This window comes from Trematomus bernacchii, unplaced genomic scaffold (genome assembly GCF_902827165.1).
Source record: "Trematomus bernacchii unplaced genomic scaffold, fTreBer1.1, whole genome shotgun sequence".
Lineage (NCBI taxonomy): Eukaryota > Metazoa > Chordata > Actinopteri > Perciformes > Nototheniidae > Trematomus > Trematomus bernacchii.
This window is the reverse complement of record NW_022987714.1, coordinates 452,756-476,930: the sequence shown is the minus strand read 5'-3', so window position 1 is coordinate 476,930 and position 24,175 is coordinate 452,756. Positions and strand designations below refer to the sequence as shown.

At 38.3% G+C, this 24,175-nt stretch overlaps 3 protein-coding genes across 4 annotated transcripts; 1 reads left to right on the top strand and 2 right to left on the bottom strand.

Annotated features, from left to right (window-relative positions):
* Positions 1-4,978, bottom strand: parp16 (poly (ADP-ribose) polymerase family, member 16). Its single transcript, XM_034141284.1, has 7 exons — positions 4,901-4,978; positions 3,494-3,690; positions 2,643-2,780; positions 2,355-2,561; positions 1,999-2,170; positions 1,750-1,894; positions 1-945 (listed from the first exon to the last, which is right to left on the bottom strand). The coding sequence occupies exons 2-7, from the start codon at positions 3,680-3,682 to the stop codon at positions 810-812; spliced, it is 987 nt and encodes a 328-aa protein (XP_033997175.1). The 5' UTR covers positions 3,683-3,690; positions 4,901-4,978; the 3' UTR covers positions 1-809.
* Positions 4,979-6,125: 1,147 nt separating this feature from the next.
* On the top strand, positions 6,126-13,627 carry scamp5a (secretory carrier membrane protein 5a). Its single transcript, XM_034141283.1, has 7 exons — positions 6,126-6,330; positions 7,211-7,291; positions 7,383-7,502; positions 8,831-8,987; positions 9,082-9,183; positions 9,581-9,698; positions 10,923-13,627. The coding sequence occupies exons 2-7, from the start codon at positions 7,285-7,287 to the stop codon at positions 11,169-11,171; spliced, it is 753 nt and encodes a 250-aa protein (XP_033997174.1). The 5' UTR covers positions 6,126-6,330; positions 7,211-7,284; the 3' UTR covers positions 11,172-13,627.
* Positions 13,628-14,289: 662 nt separating this feature from the next.
* LOC117491353 (ubiquitin-conjugating enzyme E2 Q2-like) lies at positions 14,290-23,148 on the bottom strand. 2 transcript variants are annotated; one of them, XM_034141281.1, is made up of 13 exons: positions 22,841-23,148; positions 19,986-20,090; positions 19,736-19,858; positions 19,586-19,642; positions 19,334-19,486; positions 18,206-18,290; positions 18,047-18,107; positions 17,872-17,962; positions 17,727-17,785; positions 17,464-17,512; positions 17,283-17,378; positions 16,675-16,741; positions 14,290-16,584 (listed from the first exon to the last, which is right to left on the bottom strand). In XM_034141281.1, the coding sequence occupies exons 1-13, from the start codon at positions 22,997-22,999 to the stop codon at positions 16,553-16,555; spliced, it is 1,137 nt and encodes a 378-aa protein (XP_033997172.1). In that variant the 5' UTR covers positions 23,000-23,148; the 3' UTR covers positions 14,290-16,552. The 2 variants fall into 2 exon arrangements, with proteins under 2 accessions (XP_033997172.1, XP_033997173.1); XM_034141282.1 differs by having other exon boundaries at positions 19,334-19,483.
* Positions 23,149-24,175: the final 1,027 nt, after the last annotated feature.

Genomic DNA, 24,175 nt, shown 5'->3' with positions numbered 1-24,175 from the left:
AAACTTTCATCAAAAGTATAGCTTTATTAGTGTCCAAAATCGTAACAAAATTTCAGAACATTTAGGCTATAAGCCGATATACAGTTTACCTTCTTCACTATTATAAAGATATAGAAGAATATCTGAAGATTTTATAAATGAGGCTTTAGGTGGCCTTTCTGTGATCCGTCAGTATAAATACAGCATGTCAGCACAACTACAATAGCTGTCACATATAGCTTTAATAAACCTAACCGTTCTATTTAATACCTTAAAATTAGACTTAAATCATGAAAAATTAAAAAGGTCCCTACCCATAACTGAGCAATACAAAATCATAAGATTAAAAGAGAAAATGTGGACATTGTTATTAGTGCCGTATCATCGGATCCCAGACACCGATGAGTCAATGCAATCAGTAAATGTGCTAATAACTCTCAGTAGGTTTACTTAAGACTTAATCAATCAAAACGAGATGTTAGCGCTTGGCTCTTTGCTGTGCAGTTATTTAAACAATATGTTTTTTTTGGTTAGTAAGACTAAAACCACACAGCAACATTTCTGCTATGAAAACAATCAAATTACAGATGAAAATTGCATAACATTTTCAAAATGCAGAATGGTTTTGATTCCCTGTTTCAATTCGATTCAAACATAATGTGATCCCAACAGCTACACTGAAAAGATCATGGGCATACAGTTATTATGGTTTTGTGAACAATGGAGAGAATGATTGTAGAGAGAAAACAGTATAAAGGTGCATAAAACGTTATCTTTGCTCAGGCCTCCAGTCAGTCTGTGACGGGAAGGCACTTCTGTCGGTTGTCTTGTCACCTGAACAGTCGGCTCCAAAAGGAAATGAAGGTGGTGGAGTTAAAGGCACCGATGAATATGAGCAGCAGGATGTAGAGACTCATCATGATGGCAAAATGATGTCTGAGGAGCCAGGAGGTGCTGCGGGAACGCCTGGGGAGAAAAACAAAAAGGACATCCTGTTTACCATAAAACCAAAAACGATGTATTTCTTTTCTTTTGTTTCCAGAAACACAAGGCAAATACTGTTCTGTTTTTTTTTTTTCAAATAAAACAAAATCATGATTGTAATTATATTATTTTGTGACTGTTGTATTATACTCTTTTAGCTTCTGAGAAGCAATTTCTCAAGTATATTCTTTTTTTGTTGTTACTTTTTGTTTGGGCAAGGCAAGGCAAGGCAAGTTTATTTATATAGCACTTTTCAACACAAGGCAATTCAAAGTGCTTAGGCAACAACAAACATTGCAGAGTTTTTTGTTTATTTCTGCCAAACTGCTTTAAGTGTCTTTCTTTTAAAAGGACAGTACCAAATAGTTATAAGCAAAGATGCATCATTCATTTAGTTTACATTCAACTTATAAATCAACATTCAAATTAAGTTATATAATTAGTGAATTATGGACCATACTGCCAAAAATAAGAAGCATTCCCCATTCTTCTTATTTAATAACATATTCTTTGACTGACATTTGCGTTGTTGAGCGCAGTAGAAAGACAATGCTGTGTTTCTGTTCAACGGGAATGATAACAAGCAGAGTGGTTTTCGATCCTGCTTGCTTAGAGGAAATGAACATTAAGTTGAACTTTTTCACACTTTCCCCATTGTGTTGCTCGGCAGCACTAGCAATGATTCATATATATTTGCACTTAAAAGTATATTTTTAAGAAAGGTGCAAGTTAGCAAATAAATACTTGTTTCAGCATTTACATCATACACCCACAAGGGACTCTTACCTGGACAGGTGTCTCCTCTGAGAGTAAACTAGCAGGTACTTGACTCGCAGAAGCTGGTTGTTGGTGACCACAAAGTACTTCTGCGGTACGTCCCCTCCTTCGCTGTTCTTCGCTCTTGAGCGCTGGCGGTCGATGATTTCAGAATCTGAAAAGAAAAATGTGCGGGGAAATGTAATATCAAGCAATTAAAAAGTCTGTCTCATTGGAATTCACATGTGTTTGATTCTGCGTGATACATGATTTACACACCTTTTTTCTTCACTTGGCACTTAACATCTGGGTGATCAATGACTTCACACAAAGCGACACAGCTGAGCAGCGGGCCCAGCAGACTCTCTCCCCAGCCGCTGCTGTGTGGACTGTAGAGGACGGCCATGCTGAGGTCACTGGTGAGGTAGGTCCCCTCGCCAAACACCGAGTTCTGCACACAGCGGCCACAAAATAAAACAACATGCTACGACGTGTCAGGCAGCAACATCAGAATATTTTTTAAAACCCTCCCTTATGTCATTTGTATTATATTGCATTATAACAGTCCAAAAAGGAACAATTTTAGTATATTCCTCCGGGCAGAGGAGAAATGAACCAGTGATGACTTCACCAACCTTGTTGAGGTGACAGTGTAGCCCATTGTGAATGATAGAGTGAAAGTTTTCCAGACGACTCCCGTGGAATGCATAGAAGAGGTCTCTGCCCTCCCTCATCTTCTCAAACCTAGCGTTCATCTGATCACAGTACTCCAGCTCAAACAGGAAGTCAGGCACTGGCCCAGAAGTTCCTTCATTTTGTGTGAGGTCACACAGTTTGGCATACTGGAAGAGATTCAAGTAACACACTGTAAACATAAAAGCAATAACAAAGAAATGTCTGTATTTGTACTACTAGAGGTGTACCTCGTCTTTTTGCAGGGTCTTTACAGCAAAGCTCTTTGAGGAGAGGATCCAGTGTGTCAGAGCCAGATGATGATCTCCCTCTCTGGGTCGTAGTCTCACCAACTCTCTCACACCAGGCAAAGACTGCACATCTGCCAACTAGAAAAGCCCATTTTTTTTGATGAACTGTATGTTTGTGATGTTTTCGTAAACATTTGTCTGAAATGTGGCTATTTAATCCATTTTATATCATAACCATGCGCACAGAAACCAGTAAATAAATCTGTGATATACAGCATAAACTGTATATTTACTGTCACTCAAACTATTCTGAACGACTTTGGTTTTGGCATTTTTGATCAAATGTTAGAGACCTGCTCATTCAAAATGCCCTAAAGTTGACACAGATACAGCCTTTCATTCCTGAGAGCAATAACAGCTTCCTTTTGATCAGTATGATATATGCATCACATAACAAAACTTAGGATGGCACACCTTTCACTTGTTTTTAAGTGTTGCTTAACTAAAAGATCTCAGATCGTTATGACTCATATGCTTTATAAAAGAGTCTATACAGTTTTAATAGGAAATAAATATGGTTTTGTTTGACATACTTTCCTAGCAACATGCATTGTTTCTATCAAGAAGAATCTGCAAATCCACTTAATTGTTTTGAATATGTATCATTGTCATGTTCTTCCACTTCTTTACTGACACACTGCTGCCTCTAACAGCACATGACTGCCACCAAGTGAATGTGTATCACACCAACACTATACTCATTGGGTATAGGCAACTTGTGTTTTTAAGCATAAAGTTACAATAATATTAATGTTTGTTCAAATGCTATTGAGTGGCACTATATATCTTACCAGCTCCTCAAAGTCCTTATTGTCACTACTTATGTATCTCGGGGGGAACGGTCTGAGCAAAGAGTCTCTCTTGTAGTTCTGTGCAGCGGCAACAAACAGGCTGCAGCGGAGGTCTGCTGCGACGGGGTCTCTGTGCAGACAGGAGCGCACCAGCTCTCTGACGGCCTCCGGGGGGAGCGGCGGCTGCATTCCCAGCACTTCAGAGAGAGGAGATAAGACCGCACATAGGTCAGCACAGCCAAAACAAGTTAGGTGTTAACAGCACAGCTCATATGTGGCATGGCAGCATAAGCAAGAGTTACGAGAAATAGATCATTATTTTCATTGTTAATTTATCTTTAAACTTTTCTCAAATAATGTATTAATCGCACAGTATTTATAAAATAGTGATAAATGCGACATCACAATTTCCCAAACTGCCAAAGATATTCAGTTACATATCGTTATGGGCAAGTTAACACAAACAAACTTCAAACAAAGAAGCAAAGAAGAATGATATATGTGTTGCAATATATGACATCACAACTTATTGATTTTCTGTCAACCAAATAAGCAACTATTTGTTTCAGCCCTTTCTTTAAAAAGCCCAACATGTGCGCAGGAGGGGGATGCATATTTGTCCTCCTGAGGGAGGCATGTAAAGAATTACAGTAACACGTAGCAATATTATAAGATTGTTTTACAAAATGCAAGTAAAACCTGTGCACATTATGGTGAAACAGTATGACTAACTGTAGAAAACAACTGTATACACTGTTATAATAATATTAATATTAATTATGGCAAACTTAGTTCAATAAACCTATATTGAAGTATATATGGGTGGATATATCTATTATATATAGGTTAATGGTAATTTGATGAACATAGATAGATTTTCCAATCTTCTCTGACTTTGAAGAAAATACATTTTCTTGTAGTAAAACAACATTTTGGCATTGCATATACTGTAGCTTAGCTCGTTTCGAGGCTTTAGTGAACTGGCAAAGATAAGCTTATCTACTTATAACGGTTTAAAACCCATGTATGTCACTTTTGTCAACATTTAACGTCTACTGTAACTTTTACGGTCAAAACCAACACGAAAACCGACACAAAAATTACAATGTATTCTTTTCCATATAGTTGTTTTCTGAGCTGACAACTCTGCTGGAAAGAACACTAGTTCCGGTTTCAGTGCCTGTGTTGTGAATGCTCTTCCCTACTAGCTTGGGAGATGGAAGCTAACGTTAGCTAAAATTAGCTTACCTACAACAAGTGAACATCTGCTAATTTAAACTAATTCATGATAACGCAGCATTGTCCAAATACTTTGAGATTCCAAACATATCGAAAATACATTCCTGTTGAACACATACATATTTTACATGATACAAAAACTATTTTTATATCATTAAATGCCGTTACCTTCAGTGTGGCTCAACTCATAGCACTGCAGGAAGAGCTAACGTTAGCTTAAGGAAATGCTGCGTTCAAGTACCTCAGAAATGTCGAACATGGACGAAATCTGTTAACACAAACGTGGCAGAATGGAAATGCTTGTGTCTCCACGTCAGTAAATGAATGAAGGGGAAACGCCCACAAATACTGTTGGAACATAAATAAAAACATAATATAAATACCATCGATACATGTGTGTCATGCGTTTTTAATATCTATATATTATTTGATTACACTAATACATAATTTTACGAGGATACCTGAAAGCAGCATTTATGATAGTGGACTGAGTCGCTTCCAAAACAGAATTAAAGATCCTGCCCCAACAGCTGCTCAGAGCCATACATAAATAAATACTAACAGATATAAATACAGTTTATAATTATTATTATTATTATGAAAAGCAAAAAGCCTGACATTGTGATCTCTGAAAAAAAACACTATCATGTTAAGACTTGCTTTCATAATGTATTTTAGGCAAAATCTGTAATACAGGTTTTGATGCCATTGGGTAAATACATGCAGTATGTGTGTGTCTTTAATTTTTCAGTCCTTTAAAGGCTTACTTTGATACTTTCTCCTTCACAATGTTTTTGTAATAACCCTAACCCTGGATAAACCAAACATATTCTTACATCTCAATTAACCTGCACAGACACATTTATTAAAACCTTCCAACGTGATTTGTCCAATATTTAATCTCGGATTAATTATATCCAGTCTTGAATTGGACATATCCATGCCACCATTTCTGTCAGGATAGATAATAACTTTCTATTCTCAGTTCTTGCTAAAGACTATATGGGCCTTACATTTGTTAAATTTGTATATTTGACTCTGTTTTATGTATGCAGCATATACACCATGACCCATTTCTCGTATGTGTTAACCTACCTAGCAATACATCTGTTTCTGATTATAATATTGTTTGTAGATGTAGGACTGTCATGCATCTTCACATTTTTTGTTGTGTTGTTTGTAAAGCACTTTAATTAATGATGTGATAAGCCAATCAGATGAGACTGAGTAATACCTCCTCTGACTTTCAGCACTGTGGACAGCATCATGAAGGGGCGGGACTTGATGAAACATTCCTGCTTTTTGATTGGTCGGTTGAGGCCAGCAACAAATCCCATTGTTTTGTGCCTGGGGCCCTGATGCTGTGCAGGCGGGTAAAGCAGCGGATAGGGGGGGTGTATGTGCGTAAAGAAAAGACCTCGCGTCACGTGACCGCCTCTTACACCCAAACCCGTCATTTGAGGAATAACGTAACATCTTTCTATTTTAGCAGCGCCAGATGCAATCGTTTTCTTCAGAGTGTTTTCATGCAGATTAACAATAGCATGCTATTTAAACGAACGGAGGGAATTTAGCCACATTCTCGCACTGAGCTGGAGGTAAGGCGTTTTAATCAATGCATTTTCATTCATAACAGGAGGAGGAGATACGATGTATTAAAATTAATTGTAGCTTTTGTAACGCATATAAAATGTGTATCCATGGTGGTATATTGAGAGGACTTCGGGTTTGACCTGCTCGGTGTCCGAATGAAGAGGAAGCACCGATGCACCGTGTCGCACAGGCTGAAGGACGCTTCTCCATCGCCTGTGGGATCACGATGCACTGTGCCCCTCTGCAGCATCACTGCCATCCGCCGACAGAAACACACATAGGACACCGTTTAAGCATCAAATGCATGAAAATAAACCAGGATCAGTCTGTTTTTCTAGGCAGAGATTGCAATACTTTGTGGCAGAAAGATGCCCTTCAAAGCTCTACCTACATCCCCCATCATATGCATTGAAATATGGCTTACAAACACAGCCACATACCGTGGAAGTGGGTTGATTATAGCCTATTGGAAGGTTTTAGAGCTAAACAAATACATATCCATCATCCTGTAGGTCTATAGTCCAATTTGTGAAGTGTGTAGGCCTGTAACGCCTGTTTTGCACACATAGGTTATGAATACATGTTGGGAATCACGACAAGGCCACCCTGTTTCACACGGCGCGGATTACACAGCTGTAGTATGTGGCCCAGAAACATGTTTGTCATTGTCGATTGTAATGAATCGCGCAACAATAAGGGTGGATGCTCTATAAGGGATGGGTACCACATTTAATCAAATCATGTAAGGATTTAAGGTATTTTATTCGAGGGAAGTGTGTGCATGCATCCACAGGAAGGCCTATGGAGGACTGTGGCCCTGCTGTCTTCAAGGAGAGCAGTGAGTGATATTGCACTTAATAAAACAGCTCTGTTCCCTCTCTGCAGTTTGGTTTGCAAGGAAGCTGAGATTGAAGTTTTTTTGCCTGTTTGGAAGTGGAGGAAAATACTGAACGGTCATCATGGCAGGTAATCTCTCTGTTCAACTGCATAGTGTGCATGTGAATCTAAAAACATCAGCCCACTTAATTTAATCCTTGAACTGTGTCTTGTGTCCTAGAAAACAACTTCCCTCCCCTGCCTCGATTCATCCCTCTCAGGCCGTGTTTTTACCAAGACTTCAATGAGATCCCAGACCAGCATCGCACCATGTGCAAGCGGCTCTACTACCTATGGATCTGTGAGTGTTCCTGCAGTATAAAATTGTGTATTGAGCTGCAGGACAGTATTACATGTACATTGTTTACTACAGCTCAAGTTTAAGTATGTTGTATGCATCATAGTGCAAACTGTTAACCTGCCCACTGCTCCTGTGTTCTCATGCCGTGTCACTTTGTTTTACCCAAAACATCATGAGAACTAAACTAAACATCAGAGACACTCAAACGTGGCTGTGAGACCAGATGGACCGGTCTCATTGTCCGGCACAGAGCCATTTTAATATATTAACTAGGCTTTTTGTGCATTTCTGTGCCAAGTCTGAAAAATGGTGTCCAAGTTTGTTTGCTTAGGTTGATTTTAATCAGGTTGGTCAGCAGAAAATGACTGATTTAAAATGTTAAGGGTTATTTTAAGCCAATTTCTCTGGCTCCAGCTCCTTAAATGTTAGATTTCAGATTACAAATGATTAAAGATCAAATATATTGAGTCTTGGTCAAAAAACAAACAAGAAATGTTAGGACATCTCAGTCATACATAGACTCGTTACATATACCAAACTATGTATCTATTAAACAAGGAAATAACTGGTAGATTAAAGGGACCCTATGATCATTTGCAGGTTTATAGCGCAGTCTGCTCTGATTGGTTAGCTGGCCGGCTCTGTTGTGATTGGCCAACCACTTAGAGATGTCCCGCCCCTTAACCTAACATAAACGTGTTGGAGCACTAGCCATTAGAAGTGCAAGTGTTACATGGTGATGTCACTATGTTACAGAAGTAAAAAAAGGACTACTATTGAGGTGTTTCAGTCAGGGGGGGGGGGGGGGGGGGGGAGTGTGGTAGAGAAACTCCCTCTGGCAGGACGTTTGGGATTTTAGCCTTTGCAGACCATTTACTTTAACAAAAAACTATATAACACTACTACGGGAAAGGGAAAACACCAAAAAGCATAAAAGCTTGATCTTTTAAGAAAAATCACAAGTTGCAGCCTTTAGTGGTCACATTACATAATAGTAGTATAATAGTAATGTGTCGATTTGTAATATTCACATGAGCATCATGGTATCTCTTTCATTGCCACATAGGTTCTGCCATTTGAAAACAAGAATGTAAGTCTGCTGGAATAAGTAGATTAGTTTGGTACTTGTAGAAACTGTGTGCTGTGCTGCTTCATTATAGCGTTAATATAGAACTGAAAGTGTGGTGTTTAGTATTTACTGAGATTGGTAGTGATTCACTCCTTCTGTATTATGAGTAATGCAGCCTGTGGGATATTCACTGAAGAGGCTTTTGTCTTCAGTCTGCCATGTTATGGTCATCATCGCTCCTTCTCTGTGATGTTGACAGTGAATAGCGCCACCCTGGCTATTAATCTGATTGGCTGTCTGGCGTGGATGTGTGGAGGTGGCGGAGCAACCAATTTCGGGATGGCCATCCTGTGGCTCATCCTCTTCACCCCCTGCTCCTACGTGTGCTGGTTCAGGCCCATCTACAAGGCCTTCAAGTAAGCTATTCCCGCTCTGACCCTACTCATCACTCTGCACCTGCTGTTCTGCTGAATCACATCATTTCTGATGATCGTTATTCTCCCTGTGCAGAACCGACAGCTCCTTCAACTTTATGGCTTTCTTCTTCGTCTTCATGGCCCAGGTGGTGATCAGTATCATCCAGACTGTTGGCATACCAGGCTGGGGAGTGTGGTAAGAGCTTTGACTAATACAGATATGTAATGTGTTTGATATGAAGCGTAAATAAAGATGGGTTAACGAGTTAAAGAAAGTAAACACCCTTTTCTAGAGTTTATTCCCCCATCTGCACGTTTGATTAACATTTTATAGTAACCATCATTCATTAATTGTAAATGATAGTTTATACATTTTTAGTTAAAGGATCCTTACTTATATCAAACAATACAATTAGAATTAATGATATTTAAGTTTATTTAGGAATGGTATAATTGTGTTAATGTACTATATTAAGTATTTCTTAAAGATGACTAAATTGATAATAAACATTTTTTTTAAATCAGGTTTTAAATATTCCTTGCCAAAGTGCCTTGCCTTAACATTTTACTGACTCTTCTTTTGCTCCCATCAGTGGCTGGCTGGCTACCATCACGTTCTTCAGCACCAACGTAGGCTCAGCTGTGGTCATGCTGATTCCCACCATCATGTTCACTGCCGTGGCTGTTCTGTCCTTCATCGCCCTCACAAAGGTAACCTTTCCTACCTAACCTAAGTCATTTAACCTCCTGGGACCCGAGGAAAAAAAGTGTCTTCCAATTTCCTTTTTTTTGTGATTTCCTACCTATTTAGGGTTAAAAAAACATCTTGCAATTTAGACTTTTTTAATTTAATTTAATTTTTAAATGTTACAGTATGTCCACTGTAGAGGACGTCGGGACCATTTTAGTTTGAAAAGACAGCCAAAATTAACAGATAGACTATGTAACGTATTATGGTTATAGAGTGATATTAATACAATAATACATTCACCTTTATTTAAAACATAAATAAGTAATTGATCTGAACATTGCTGTTTATTTGGTGACTAAAAAACTAGTTTGGTTTATGGTGAATCTTTCCAGATCTTCAAAGACTTTGTAGTCAATGGGAAAAGTACCTCAATATTGAGTCATAAAGTCCATGAAGATGGTCCTGACGTCCACTAGAATGGACATTTATAAAAGAGCTGTTATTTGAAAACTTGAATTATTTAATTGCTTTCAGAACTAATTATATAGTTCCTCACATGTTAATAAACAAGAACATATATGATTTTCATGGTAAAAATTACAATTATTCAACAATATTTGACTTCTCCTCCTGCTTCTATAACATTTTGTTTTTGGTATGCCAGCCATTTTGGATGAAAAGAAAGAGGAACTTCCCAGCATGCAATTTTAACCAATGACATATCACTGGAAAGACCAGGATGTCCTCTGTACAGTACATCCGAGATTGATAGAGTAGCTCAAAAGAGTAAAAGGAGATGCATGTTAACAAAATGTGGGTCAATGGGCTGGGTCCCAGGAGGTTTTAATCTTCTTCTTCTACTTTTCTAAAAACATAAATGCTTTTATTGGCTAAAAGTCTCTTTAATATATAATCATACTATTATTCTACATTTTTCTAAGAGGTTAAGACCGTTTTTTTATGTTTGTGGAAACCGCTTCATGCCTATTGAAGCCTCATATCAGCCAAATAGTTAGTTTAATTGCAATTAAACACAAAATGAATGGAGAGGTACCACCCTCTTAAATTATGATTGCCCCTAATAGGAGCCCCACCAACACATTGTGCTAGAGCACCAGCTGTGATTCCAGGTCTTGCTCAGTGCCATGTATCATGAAATAATACCAAGGTTTTTTCAAAACCAATTTTTAACACTGTTTTGTAAAGATGGTAAAATACCTTTTGAAATACAATTTTTCTTGCAGGTGCATAACCTCTACCGAGGCAGTGGCGGCAGCATGGGTAAGGCCCAGGAGGAGTGGGCCACTGGGGCCTGGAAGAACCCCCACGTCCAGGAAGCAGCTCAGCAGGCTGCCATGGGAGCCGCACAGGGGGCCATGCAGCAGGGGGCCATGCAGCAGGGGGGCATGCAGCAGGGGGGCATGCAGCAGGGGGGCATGCAGCAGAACCAGTACTCAGCAGCTCCCACCTACAACTACGACGAACCGATGTAGGGCGGAGGAGGGGGCCATGCTGCCGAGTGGGAGAGATAAAAAGGGATCAATTAAGAACACAATTCAGAATTAGGTGCCCTTCATTATAACACTGTACAAGCTGAATTCAACCAGAACAAGGTAGAGAAAAGTCATGTTTTTAGTTGAAGTGTACTTTTATTAAATTCTGATAGACGTGGGATTTAATTAAATAAGTCAGTAAAACTATTCTCTGAGCTTCATCAGTTTATTCTGGTAGGTTCATCTGTTGTCATCACAGAGTGACCTCTCTTCCTGTCACACTTTTAAAACATCCTTTAATTCATTTTAATGTGGTTTTTTCAAATGTACTTAAGTAGCTATTAAGTTAAGAGTGTTTAATTTAATTAGTCTTGAAAGACACCAAATGCTAAAAACTGGCCAATGTGATAACTATACGTAAATGTTTGTTGTTGAATTTGGCCTAAATCTGGACAATAGAATCAGAATTTCTTATTATTATTATTATTTTCCTAACTCAAGAACTTTCAAATCCCAGAAAAAAAATATTTTACATGTTTTGGTGTCCTGATTGTGTTTTTCTTTACTCTGTGTCAGCGAAGCTTTCATTTTAATTATCAGGAAAGGTTTAATAGCTGGGTTTAAATTCTACCTGTAAAGCCCTAAGAAGGTGTCAGCTTTTAGTACCCATTATGGTTATGTGTGGAGTGGATTTCAGTAAAATAAATGATTATTATACATGTTAAAGTGAAGCACATGCAGCATTTAGGATTGCGGTTCATTGGATAAAACATTCCAAATCAACAGTGTACAGGTTAAAAGAGAAAGAAAACCAAAACACGAGCAGGTTGGACTTACACTAAATATTATATTGATAATCATTGTTGTAGGTGGTCATAGCATTGTATGAAGTGATGGATGTTTTCACCCCTTTGGCAAATTCTCCCACTTATCCCTCCATGTAAATGCTTCAATAACTACTTGTTTCTAAGCTCTGGATTTCAGGCCTTAGTGTGTCATTCCGTGGCTGTCGGTGTTATTCTATGAGTAGGTGTAATATGACATTTATATAAAAGAAAAAATGAAGACAATTATTTCTTTATGAGGTGAAACTGAAGGAGAGAATATTTATGTGTTGCTGTTTAGTCCGAAACTCAAGTCAAGACTCAGTAGTGGGTTATTACAGTAAAACAGTGTTAGAGTTGAAAACAGATGTGAAGATTTGTGACTGAAAGCTCGTTATTTCAATCCAGTGAGTCGTCTCGTCTGATTGTGATGGTGTGGTATTCAATAGGCTGTTTGTTGTTTTACTTTTCAGTTGTTGTCTTTTTGTACCAACCTGTTATTATTTCATGTATTTTGGATGATGTGTGGATGAGTTTGAAGCACATGTTCGTTGTGTCTTTCCATGGCTGTGGGTAACAGAGTTTGAGGTTTTTTTGTATTATGATTTTTTAAACGTTAGATGTTTTGCACCTGTTGACATCAGTGCAACTTAAATGCATAGTGGATCACAGTCGAGCAATACTAACAGACATATAGTAAGCAGTAGAATGAATAAGATCAAGTGGCATCCTTTGCAGGCTTCAAATATAGACATTTAGAGTAACAACCATAACATAAACTGTTATGGATTGAAAATTGACCTGTTTTCAAGCTGGACACTACAAGTATAATTTTACACCTGCAAAACATTGTCACCAGCAGATGCACACCGTAGTTATGAAGTGTAACCCTGTAGACAGTACCATCCACACGCTCATCTGTTAGCAACTGCACAACGTTTAGCTGATCAGTTCTATAAATTAAGTGTGACGTCTGCACAAAGGTGAACAAAACAAGTCCTTTTCCTTTGTGTAGTAAGTGGTCAAGGTGAATTTTGGATCTGCCATATGTACATACTGCACAGTTAATGTGATTATGGAAACGACAGCTGTATAGTTATTGTGCAGCAGGAACTGCAGTGCATTTGATATACTACTGATACTCTGCATTTCATGTATCAAAGCTTCTTTAAAGCCATTTCCCATTAAGTCCACCATGTTCCCACATGTACTGTATGTCGTTTGATATGTATTATCATGTACTATACCATAGCTAGATATAACGATATAATGACTGGGGTAAATACTTGCCATGGATAAACACATTCAATAGAAATATGCTCTTATTAGCTGAATGAAACATTTGAGGAGGCTGTGTCTCCATGAGTGACGTAAATGAGGAATACATTTTTGTGTATTACTTTTTGTATTATTTGGTCTTACCCTAATAGATATTAAACAGTTATTGTTGCATCCTGTTTTGTTATTTCATGCATGCGATGTTGTAGATGAAACATGGATCCAATTGGGTTATTTGTTGGACAACACAAACAACCTAAAAACCATTTACCACAAAACCTAAAACTAATTTTGTATTTGATGAATTAAAGCAGGATGGAAGGGTGTTGAAAATAAAGGTTTCTTATACTCATCCATCCAACCACATGTGAATGAATCATTGTTCCATGGGTTCAAATCAACTTCAGTGTGAGCTCCTCTGAACAGTGCGACTCCTATTCTTGATGAATACTGATATGTTGTTTAGTCATATCAACAAGAACAACAACTCTTCTCAGTAGGTTCAATGTCTCCAGTTCATTTATTTCAAACAAGCTGTGGATAACATGACTTCTGCTTCACAACATTTAGGTGTATATTGAACCAATGCTCCATAATGTTTTCAGGTGTGATGAATTGTAGCAAAGTTCTTTACTTGAGTTAGTTGTTGCAGATTATTTTTCATAATTAAAAAAGGATAAGCTTTTAAGACACAATGAAGGAATTTTAGCCTGGACTTAAGTCCTAAAAGTCTTAATTTCTTTAAGTAAAAAATGAACTAAATGCAACAACCTTCCTCGTTCTTGTCTCAATGAAGCAATGTTCAAGTGTTATGATACCATGTTGATTTCTGTTTCTTGAAAAGGTAGGAATAAGGGTATAATGCCTTTTTATTTTCAAGTCACTCAACAGATTGAGTGTTTTTCTTTTTTTTGTCAATGTTAATACCAAAGCTGAGTGAAAACCGAAGTTTTTGATGTGAATTTGCAGAGCGGCAAGACAGGAAACAACACTTATACAAAATCATGAGAGTTGTGTCAGGAGTAAATTATTTTATTCATTTATTAAAATACCAGCCCAATACATCTGCAATCAATTGAGTACAGTGAAAATAATACACAGGGACCCCAGTAAAACAGCAATAATCTTAAAATTCTTTATTCATAAACTTGATGCAAGTTTACAAATTACTGTACATGGTCAAAATGTCTTCAAATGGAAAATGAAAAATAAAACCAAAGCGAGCCGACGGTGCCAGGCTTGATCAAGTTTTGTCCGTGCCAGAAAATGAATCGACAGCTGGGACAAAACTATCTTTTGAACACAGTCCAGTTAAAGAAGCGTGCAGGTCTATTTACCACGGCATGACTATCAAACTCCAGTCGTCTCTGAATCTCGACACATGCCCTTCAGACGAGGTCGTAACGAGACCCGATGATCCCTCCCCTCAGCGATTTCAGACATGTAACAAGATGTGTGCTTTCTTTCTTCCTGATTTTAAAATATTTAGCTCGCAATGTGTTTGTTGTTATAATTGACCTCTCCAGGCACATTGTTGCCAGTTGTGCAAACATTTTTATCAGGAATATGTAAAGATCACACACTGAAATCAAATCTATTTCAGTATTAGTTTGGGATTTAAAAATAAGAACAAGATAGTAAAGTGTGTACTGATGAGCCATTACATGGGATGGTCATCATGCAACTGCAATCCTGTTAAAATGGCATCTTACTGCAAATGTCATTCATACATTGCTTTAATTAATAGAAACAAGCGGGACATATTATCGTTTACATTTAAGTTTTCAACATCAGATGTGTGAGTAAGCCTTAATGTCAGCTGTACAGAGCAATAATTAAACCAAGAAAATAACTCAAACCATGTACAGATTCCCCTCTTAAGTATTGTTTGTTACCTGAGTTGCCATTAAAATATACTTTTGCAGACAGTGTTAACAAATAAACTGCAAAAGAGCAGACAGATTGATAGATACAGTGTGTGTCCTGTAGTATGGGGAACAGCAGTAGCGATGACGTACTGCGGTATATTGCATGGTTAAAGTTTCATACAGAGTTTCAGGTCAGTTCAGAAGGATCCTTCTTGTTACAAACCAAAAGTGACATATTATGGTACATTGTTGTGGAAAATGGTAGATTTTAAGCTGCTGACAGCAGAGAGGAGATGTAACAAGGAAGCAAATCTAACCTGGGCAGGGGCAAACCACTACAATCGAAGCATGTCAGGAAATGACACACAAGATGCTAAACTGGGCAGAATTATGAAGAAGAAAAAAATCACATTCAAACACCCTTCATTTACACCCTCTGTGAAGCTATCCCTGTGTGATTCTGCTCAACACACTGACTGTATTTCCAGCATCAAACCAACCACACGGACCAGAGGCCAGACCGAGGGTTGCAGGGTCATTGTGTTAAAAAAACAAATGAGGCAAAAAGAAAAGCTCTTTAGCTTCAGTATTAGATCTGTCAAAAGTTCATATCATCTTCTAGTGGTAATATATCCTCTTCCAAAGGTATGCAAAGTGCAGACTTTTCATGTCCGCCTGCCTTGTTTTAAATCAACCACTGCTGGATTTGTTCACAGACAACAGCTCATCTTAGTCGGACAACATTGCAGCATTTCATTCTGCTTTGTCAGACACTTAACATATTTGTGAAAGAGTTCAAATATACCGGGTGGTAGGTTACCTCAATTTAAGATAAAAAAATGAAATGTATTTATTTATCGTCTAGGATGCTCAAATAATAAAAACAATCGCTGAATAATATTTCTAAAATGTTTGCAGTTAGGTACCAGTACACTTCCCAAAGAAAGAGAAGGGGAAGAAGTTGTGACCAATAAAAACAGGTGCAGTGAGGGGCCGCATCCAGAGCTTCAGTTTCAATCTCCTGTTAAAGTTCCCAGTTGAAGGAAGGCTAACTGACTGATGGTGAAGCCCATTTTGTCAAAGCAGCTAAAGTAAAAGCATTTCCCCTCATCTAAAAGGGAGAAAAGTTTTTTTTTTTTTTTTAAAGACAAATGAGCATATTTAGAAAACAGGACTAGTGATACCCTCACATCCTCCTCACTCAAACAGAGAGGGGAGACGTGAGGTGATACCAGGATAAAGTCTTTACGGGAGCGAGGCGAAGGAATACATGTCAGATGAGCCAACGAGATGGTGTCCGCGAGAAAGATGATATATCCCCAGTAGAGTCAGAGAGGGGGGGAAATATTCGGAAGAAAACAAGATACTTTGACCCAAAGACATGTTCCCAGTGCATAGCGGTCGTAGCTCCTTATCCATCCTCTTTAGGGGGTGTGTACCAGCCTGTGAAGACAGAGAGAGAAACCTCTTTGCAAATGGATCCAAACCACTGTGTGTCTACTGAGGCTCAGACATTTAGGAATATTTACTCACCATTCTTTTCATGTATCTGCACAAGGGACTTGTACGACTGTTGTGCTCTGGCAAGATTGTACTGGTTCTGAAATAAACAAATAGTGTTCTGTAAGATTCACAGAAATTGTTCTCCATGCAGTAGGGAAAATGTAAATTGCCATCTTTCTTTCCCATAAGTCTTTCTCAGTTTGTTCTTACTATCAGCTCCAATAGAGGCATACAATGGCAAGACGCAAACGTAACTCCTCCCAAGTTTTCCTTTGTCAGAAAACAATCTGAAGGAACAACTCATTTATCTGAATGCAAGACACTTGAAATTAAGTGTAAATATATCTAGGATATAACTAGAGACACTTCTCTTGAATTCTCTACTGAAACCCAACTGCTTCATACAATAAGGCCTCTTAGGGCCCCAGTATGCTTCATAAGCATAGTTTAACCAATTATTGAAAAGGGTATTTATTTAACCCTCTCCCACTACTCTGTTGTCTAAGTTTTTCCATCAACTAATTGTCATGTGAAGTGTGGGCTACATCACCTCTCTGACAGCAGTTTTTTTGCAATGTGTTGCTTTTAGATATGGTCGGATAGTATGACACTGAGACCAGATTAATGACATAATTTACCTTATTGGCTCCAAACTGCACCCTGGCTTTTCCTTTAACCAGTGTGGCATTTATCTGCATGATGACAGATTCTATGGAATAGGCACTGCTCCAGCCCTGAAAACACACACAAAATACACATTAACTGTGCTGTTAAAGGTGAGGGAAAACATGTCATACAAGGCATCACACTTTAACAAACCTGTTTTGTGAGAAGCTCCATGCACAAGGCCCCTCCTCCAAGAACATAACTGAAATCGAGAACAAAAAGAAATTCAGTATAAAATATGAAGAACTTCACAGTCTTGTTACTTCAATCATGAAGCGACAATTTTATATTTTGAGTGAAATCTTTCATACAGAAGTCAAAATCCACTGATAAAATTGTGCACAACAATTGTGGACAAACTAAGTGAATACTGTCTTCAGAGGATTTTATATGAAAACTTGGCACTTCACACTCACCCTCCGGAGAGCACGGGTGAAATAACCCGTACAAAAGGGGGGTCAAAAGGAAAATTATCCTGAAAAAAACAAACAAAAATCTTGAGTCTACAGAAAATTATTTGATCAAATAAAACAATTGACTAATATTATTAGGAGGACTCACTTTATAAGAGAAATTGAGGAAAATGTAGTCCATTCCTTCCTTTTCTTTTAGGACCTGCAGGTCACTATGTAAAGGACTATCTGGGTCTACCCTGTAATAAAGAACAGGTTAAATATAACCGAAAACACTACACAATATTTGAAAATGTTAAAACAAACTGAATATGTGAACTTACGTCCTCAACTTGACATGCCAATCATAAAGGCTGTCGCCGAATAGCTCGACTGAATAAATACCTGTGAGAAACGTGACACAAACACAGAGCATTACTTCAATCTGCTGCTGACATAATAAAAGTGACCTGTCACTGTGGGGAATGTGTCAATGCAGTCACCTGTCTTGTAACTCTGTGATCTGTAGATCTCCCTGAGTTCCTTCATTAGGCGGTCCGAGGCCTGCACGGAGCCAGACACTGCGCCCTGCAACACAAAGGTTAATCACACAGATGGTCGGACACCTGGGGGAACAGGAAGACGCTTCACCTCCACTGTAAGGCTGAGCAGGGGAACATCAGGGCTATCAAGACAGCCTGACTGCCCTGTACATTAATATCAATCAATAGCAGCACAAATTGAGCGTTTTCTACACTTAACAGGACAACCTACTCTGAGTGATAAAAGGTACTAGGCCTTTTTACCATAAGCCCACAAAAAAAACATTTGATCATAAGCAGGCCCATGCAGTAATGATACAACTTATTTTAGGATATTTCACAATATTACCTTTTTGAATCTGAATAAATTCAGCAATTGAATTCAGTTTAATTTAGGATAATCTCTCCTACTACAGTGTGGTGTACTGTTACTATTTTAAGCAGTAATATTTTGTCCTCTGCATTGTTGGACGATGTTGGGACCCAACTAAACTTTTTTTACAGGACAGACTAGCTTTTTTCTTTCTGCTGGAGCGCTCTGCGGCAGCACTGTGTCAGCACTGAGAGGAACGATGAGTCGGCATTTAGGACGCAGCGCTACTGCTGAACTAAACATGGTGAAACTGACAGAAGGACTAAGAAAAAAAATGGCTATAGTATAATCCTATGATACTGTGAAACTATCCAGGAGAAGTGGTTATCAATTTTATTTTTCCGAAAGGTTCCTGGTTGACAAAATATTGAGATTTGCTCAACTCCAGCGCTAACAAATGTTTAATTGAAAGTTTTATCTCATCGTATAAAAACATTTGATACAGAAAGCATGAATTTGACCAACATTCAATATCTTATATCCCATTTTCATATCTAATAAGATTGGTAAGGTATTTGAAAGGATTTAGATTCACTACTGGATTAAGATTTAATGAAACACTTTCCAGGAGACTCCAATGTCTTCGTGATGAGTGATTCGGAGCTGGCTGCCAAAAGTTAGCATCCAAAATATGATTTATAGGGGAAAAAGCTCCTCTACTCAGTTAAAGTCACCAAAACGTAATAAAGAAAAACATGACCTGAATGAGAACTTACATTCAAGTGATCCTGTCTCTGGTTTTTACGAATCTTCTCCAAGACGGCCAGATTTTCTTTTTCTATCCCGTCATCTTCTGACTTCTTTCCATCAACTGGCTCCTCTTCCTTCATGTCGTAATGGTCCAGGTCTTGGTCCAGGTCAATGTCCTGCTGTAAGTGTATCAATTATATTCAGAAATATGGAACGAAATGAACAAGTAAGCTATAATACCATGAATTCATTAAGTTGTCATTAATACACATAGATACCTCTCCCATTTCTTCCTCCTCTTCCTCTTCAGAGGTCACCTCATCTGACGGCCCATGCTGCAATGTGGTAAAACATTGTGAGTTGACATGCAGTGAGTTTTCAAACGCAACAAAGAGACATTGAATTTAAATCTTGCTTTACGTGATTACCTTTCGCTCTTGGGTAATGGGGCCAGCAGGCAGAGGCTGGTCGAGCATTTCTACATCTGGATGCTGTGGCAGGTTGTACAGCCGACAGAGATCACAGATGAGGCGCTTCAACTGCTGAAGGAGCTGCGAGAACAATGAGCAAGATAAGATATAAATCATTAAAGAGAAACTGCAATTGAACAATACTATAAAGGCTGCAGTGTTATAGCAGTAAACAAACGTAAAGCTGGATCCACATCCTCAATCTTACCAATGTGCTTCCCTTTCTCACATCCTCTAATCGCTCCAACACTTCAGCCAGACTGGGATCATCAGAGTCAACAAACCATATTGGTGCCGTTGAGGGATAGGATTCCTGCAACAGACAACAGAAGGATATGAAAATTAAGCTGGTCATGCTTGGATGATAATGGCTACAGATTGTATGTTAGGGTTGTACCAAATGTTTTTTTTTTTTTTTTTTTAAGTTTCTAAAGAGGATGTTAAATGGAGCAAACCGCTTCAACACGTGTATTTCGGTTTATTCACGGCATTCATTTTGTTATTCTACAGTATTGTTGTTTTATTTGTTAATGTATTTAACCCAATTTGTGTTCTTTGAAATTGAAAAGGATATTGCATTGTGTTTGTTACTTTCGTTGCAGTTGTATGTCTTAAGTGTAATTTGGCTTGGCTTCCTATTTTGTATGGACATGCTTTTATTTTGAAGGAGAGTTAGCGCTGTTGACAGGAAGTTGTTGTTGCTATGGAAACAACGTGACGGAGAAAAGTCATATCTACATATAAAGACGGAGAAAGTAAACGATAAAGTTTATGGTTAAGTGTTAGCACCCCCCCGAAGAGGCACAAGCTCTTACGTTGATATTGGAGATTTCAATCAATTCAATTTGGCAGCCGCAGTGCAGCTGCCAAAAAAAACGAATATCCGAATAACGAAATTGAAACCCGAATAGTACTCCAACGAACGAATATTCGGGTACAGTCCTAGAAAAGTGTAACATTAACATTACATGGCCCAGTAAACAACCCTGTCACATTCTGAATGACCATATACCCGTATATTTGCACATATTTATACAGCAAGGGTGATGATTAGATATTAAGTAACAGATGGGTATGACTCAGGGAGTGTATCATGTAATATAATGGGATGATGCCAAAGATGGGAAAGATTCCTGGCTTTACGACTTAACAGACAGATATTATTGGACAAATCAAGCCTTAGAGTACTGTGCATTAGGAGTAGGGGTCTATAAATCGCCAGTCAGGATATATCGGAGCTTTCAGAACAATTGTTTGCATACTTATGACTTGAATGTTTAAGTGAATGCTATTCAACACTTAAGCGAACTCTGGAGATTTAGCAATTACTAAGCCAAATTCAAAAGGAGACACTCGCATATAATCTTGCCCAATACAACCTGTTCAAATAACGAAGGCAGTGGTTTTCAATGCTACTCCCAGGTATTAAAATCCCTGCATGTTTCCCATCTCGTGCTCTTCTTATAACATATACATCAGGTGTGTCCTACCAATAAAGAGCAGGTGATCACACATGATCCAGCTAATCAGATGTGTTAAATGTGCATATTCTAGATTCAGATTTTGATGCTGAATGCACTCTTGAGATTCTGAGATCGAGCCGACGCAAAGAGGGTGAATCAATTTGAGTCTCGACATGACATGGCTATTAAAAAAAAATGTAACAAGCCATGCCTGTGTCACCCAGAATCAAGCAAAAGTGCAAGAGCGTGTGAGAGGAGGATGTGGTCGGGGTGCTGTTCGTAAGACATCTGCACCACCGGAACAATACAAATACAGGTGCCATGCAAAGAGTGAGATGTTTGTGATATCGCCTAGTCTATTTTCAGATTATTTACATTGCTCATAATGTATAAAGGAACTTGTATTGAACATTTATAAAAAATACCAGAACTATTTTGTTATCTAAGGTTGACAAAATATAGTTTCAGCCAACCTCACACGTTTAGTTGGTAACACTGAGTATAATTCAGACTCCTTCATATCTCAATTTAATCTTTTGTTAAATAATTTGGTGTCCTGATAAAAGACAGTAATGTCACAGTTTTATTATATATTCGCCACAGGGATCCGTCTATTTACTGAAAAAGGAGTTCACTAAACCCCTGTATTTAAGATAAAAAATATATTAACATTACAATCAGTGGTATTGATGTTCAGATAAATAAGATATGCCTTATTGATCCCAATTCGGGAATATGTTTCGTCACAGAAGCATGTAGATATGCCTATCAAACTCAAAGAATGTAAGCATTGAATTTCTTTTACATTTGAGTTAGCAGAATAATTAGTTTTAAATTCAAATAAAATCCTCAAGGGACCACCTGAGAACCAAATATACAATCTTTCCTTTGATATATACATATATTTATTTTTAAATAAATGTTTTTATTGATTAAAGCTTTGGGACAGTGTCCAAACTTTCCTTTTAAAAGAACATATGGTTAAAATTGGTTTAGGATTACCCTATCTTTGTCCCGCATGTCATTGTTTTTATTGTCTTTTCGTTCCTACTCTATCTCTGTTCATTTTTATTATTTGTATTAGACATTTATCTTGTATTTTTATTATTTTCATGTAATTGTATTTATCTTTTAGCACGGTCATTCATGTTTGTTAAGCTGTAAAGCCCACTGAGATATACGTGTTTTTGTAATATTGGACTATAAGAATAATCTTTATTCGATGTGTGAAAGTCTAAGTAAGACTTAGCTAAATGCCGTGAAATGTAACTAAATACAGTTCAGTAGTTATAAAGTTAACGGCCGTAGTTGCTAGCAGTAACGCAGTTAATTTGGCTAACGAGTCAACGACACAAGCTAGCACTACTTCCAGTGAGCAGCTAGCATTAAGCTACCGCAGCGTCGTTACTATACGATGTTTGCTGGTTCACTCTTTCAAAGTGAATTAAACACTGGGTGCTGTGTTCTGTTTATCTTTTACCAACGGGACGACTAAAATCTTGGCGCAGCAATAAACTAAAACACTTGAATCGTAGTTAGTAAACACGGATCGCTCCTTGATTTCAGTCGGTAGTGGCTGGTTATCTTGGCCTGGACTCACCGTGATGTTGCAGTGGATGATCAGCAGCTTCTCTCCGGTAACGTTGAATTGGCAACTGAGTTCATCGGGTTTCCAGTCTATTATTCTAAATCGTTCGTGGTTTGGGTCAAAAATGGACTCCAAAAACTTCAATTCGGCCTTCAGACCCGACACCGACATCTTCTACTCATCTCAAACCACCAGGCCGCTGGCAGAGGGGGAAGTCTGGGCGGAATGTGACCGCGCAGTTGAGTCAGTTCTACGGATCTCGCACATTAGCGTGAGAACAACAACAAAGGGCTGGAGGGTGAGGGCTATGGTGCACACTGTCACCGGTTTCTGGCAGTTATGACCCTGCACGACCTCCATTTACTCTATCTCTTTATTATATTGTGTTTTAAAGTGTAATTTTTTTAATATTATATAACATTATTTAATTTGGCAGTAGTGCTCACGACCAGCAGGAGCCTAGAAACAAAAGATCCAAACATTCTCAAATGATATTTAATACAAATTCAATATATAATAGGCTATACAAGCAAACAAAAGCTTGGGAATTAATGAAAAAAGGTTAGCAACAAAGGAGCCAAAAAACTATAAAGATACTACTAATAATAATAATAATAATGATAATAATAATACCTCTATTTGTATAGCACACCGGTTTGTGACAGTTATGACACTGCACAAATACAATTTCATATATTAGTTAGCAAACCAACAACTGTTTGTCAATTGCCTATCCGACATCAGAATCAGAAACGGGTTTATTGCCAGGTAGGTTCACACATACGAGGAATTTGAAATTTAATTTAAAATCTATATAAAACAAAAAATCTAATATAAAACAAAAAATCTTTAAGGACACTGTAATAAAATATAGTTAGATAGCAATAAAATAAAGCAGTAATTTACAGCGAAATAGAAAGCAGTGAATTATAGAATATAAAATATGAAATAAGAAATATGTGCAGTAAGCAGTATTTGGACATTGTGTGCATTAATGTAATGCACACAATACGTTGTGGCTGAGGTAAAGTGTCAGTGGGGGGGCCGGGCCTTGTTTAAGAGGCCGGTAGCGGAGGGGAAGAAACTGTTCAGGTGGCGAGAGGTTTTGGTCCTGAAGGAGCGCAGCCTGCTGCCAGAGGGGAGGGGGGTGAACAGTTTGTGTCCAGGGTGGGAGGGGTCGGCCACTATCTTCCCTGCCCGCCTCAGGGTTCTGGAGGGATGGCAGATTACAGCCAATCACCTTCTCTGCAGAGCGGATGACTCGCTGCAGCCTTCCCTTTTCCTTGGCTTTGGCTGTGGCTGCAGCGTACCAGATGGTGATGGAGGAGGTGAGGATGGACTCGATGA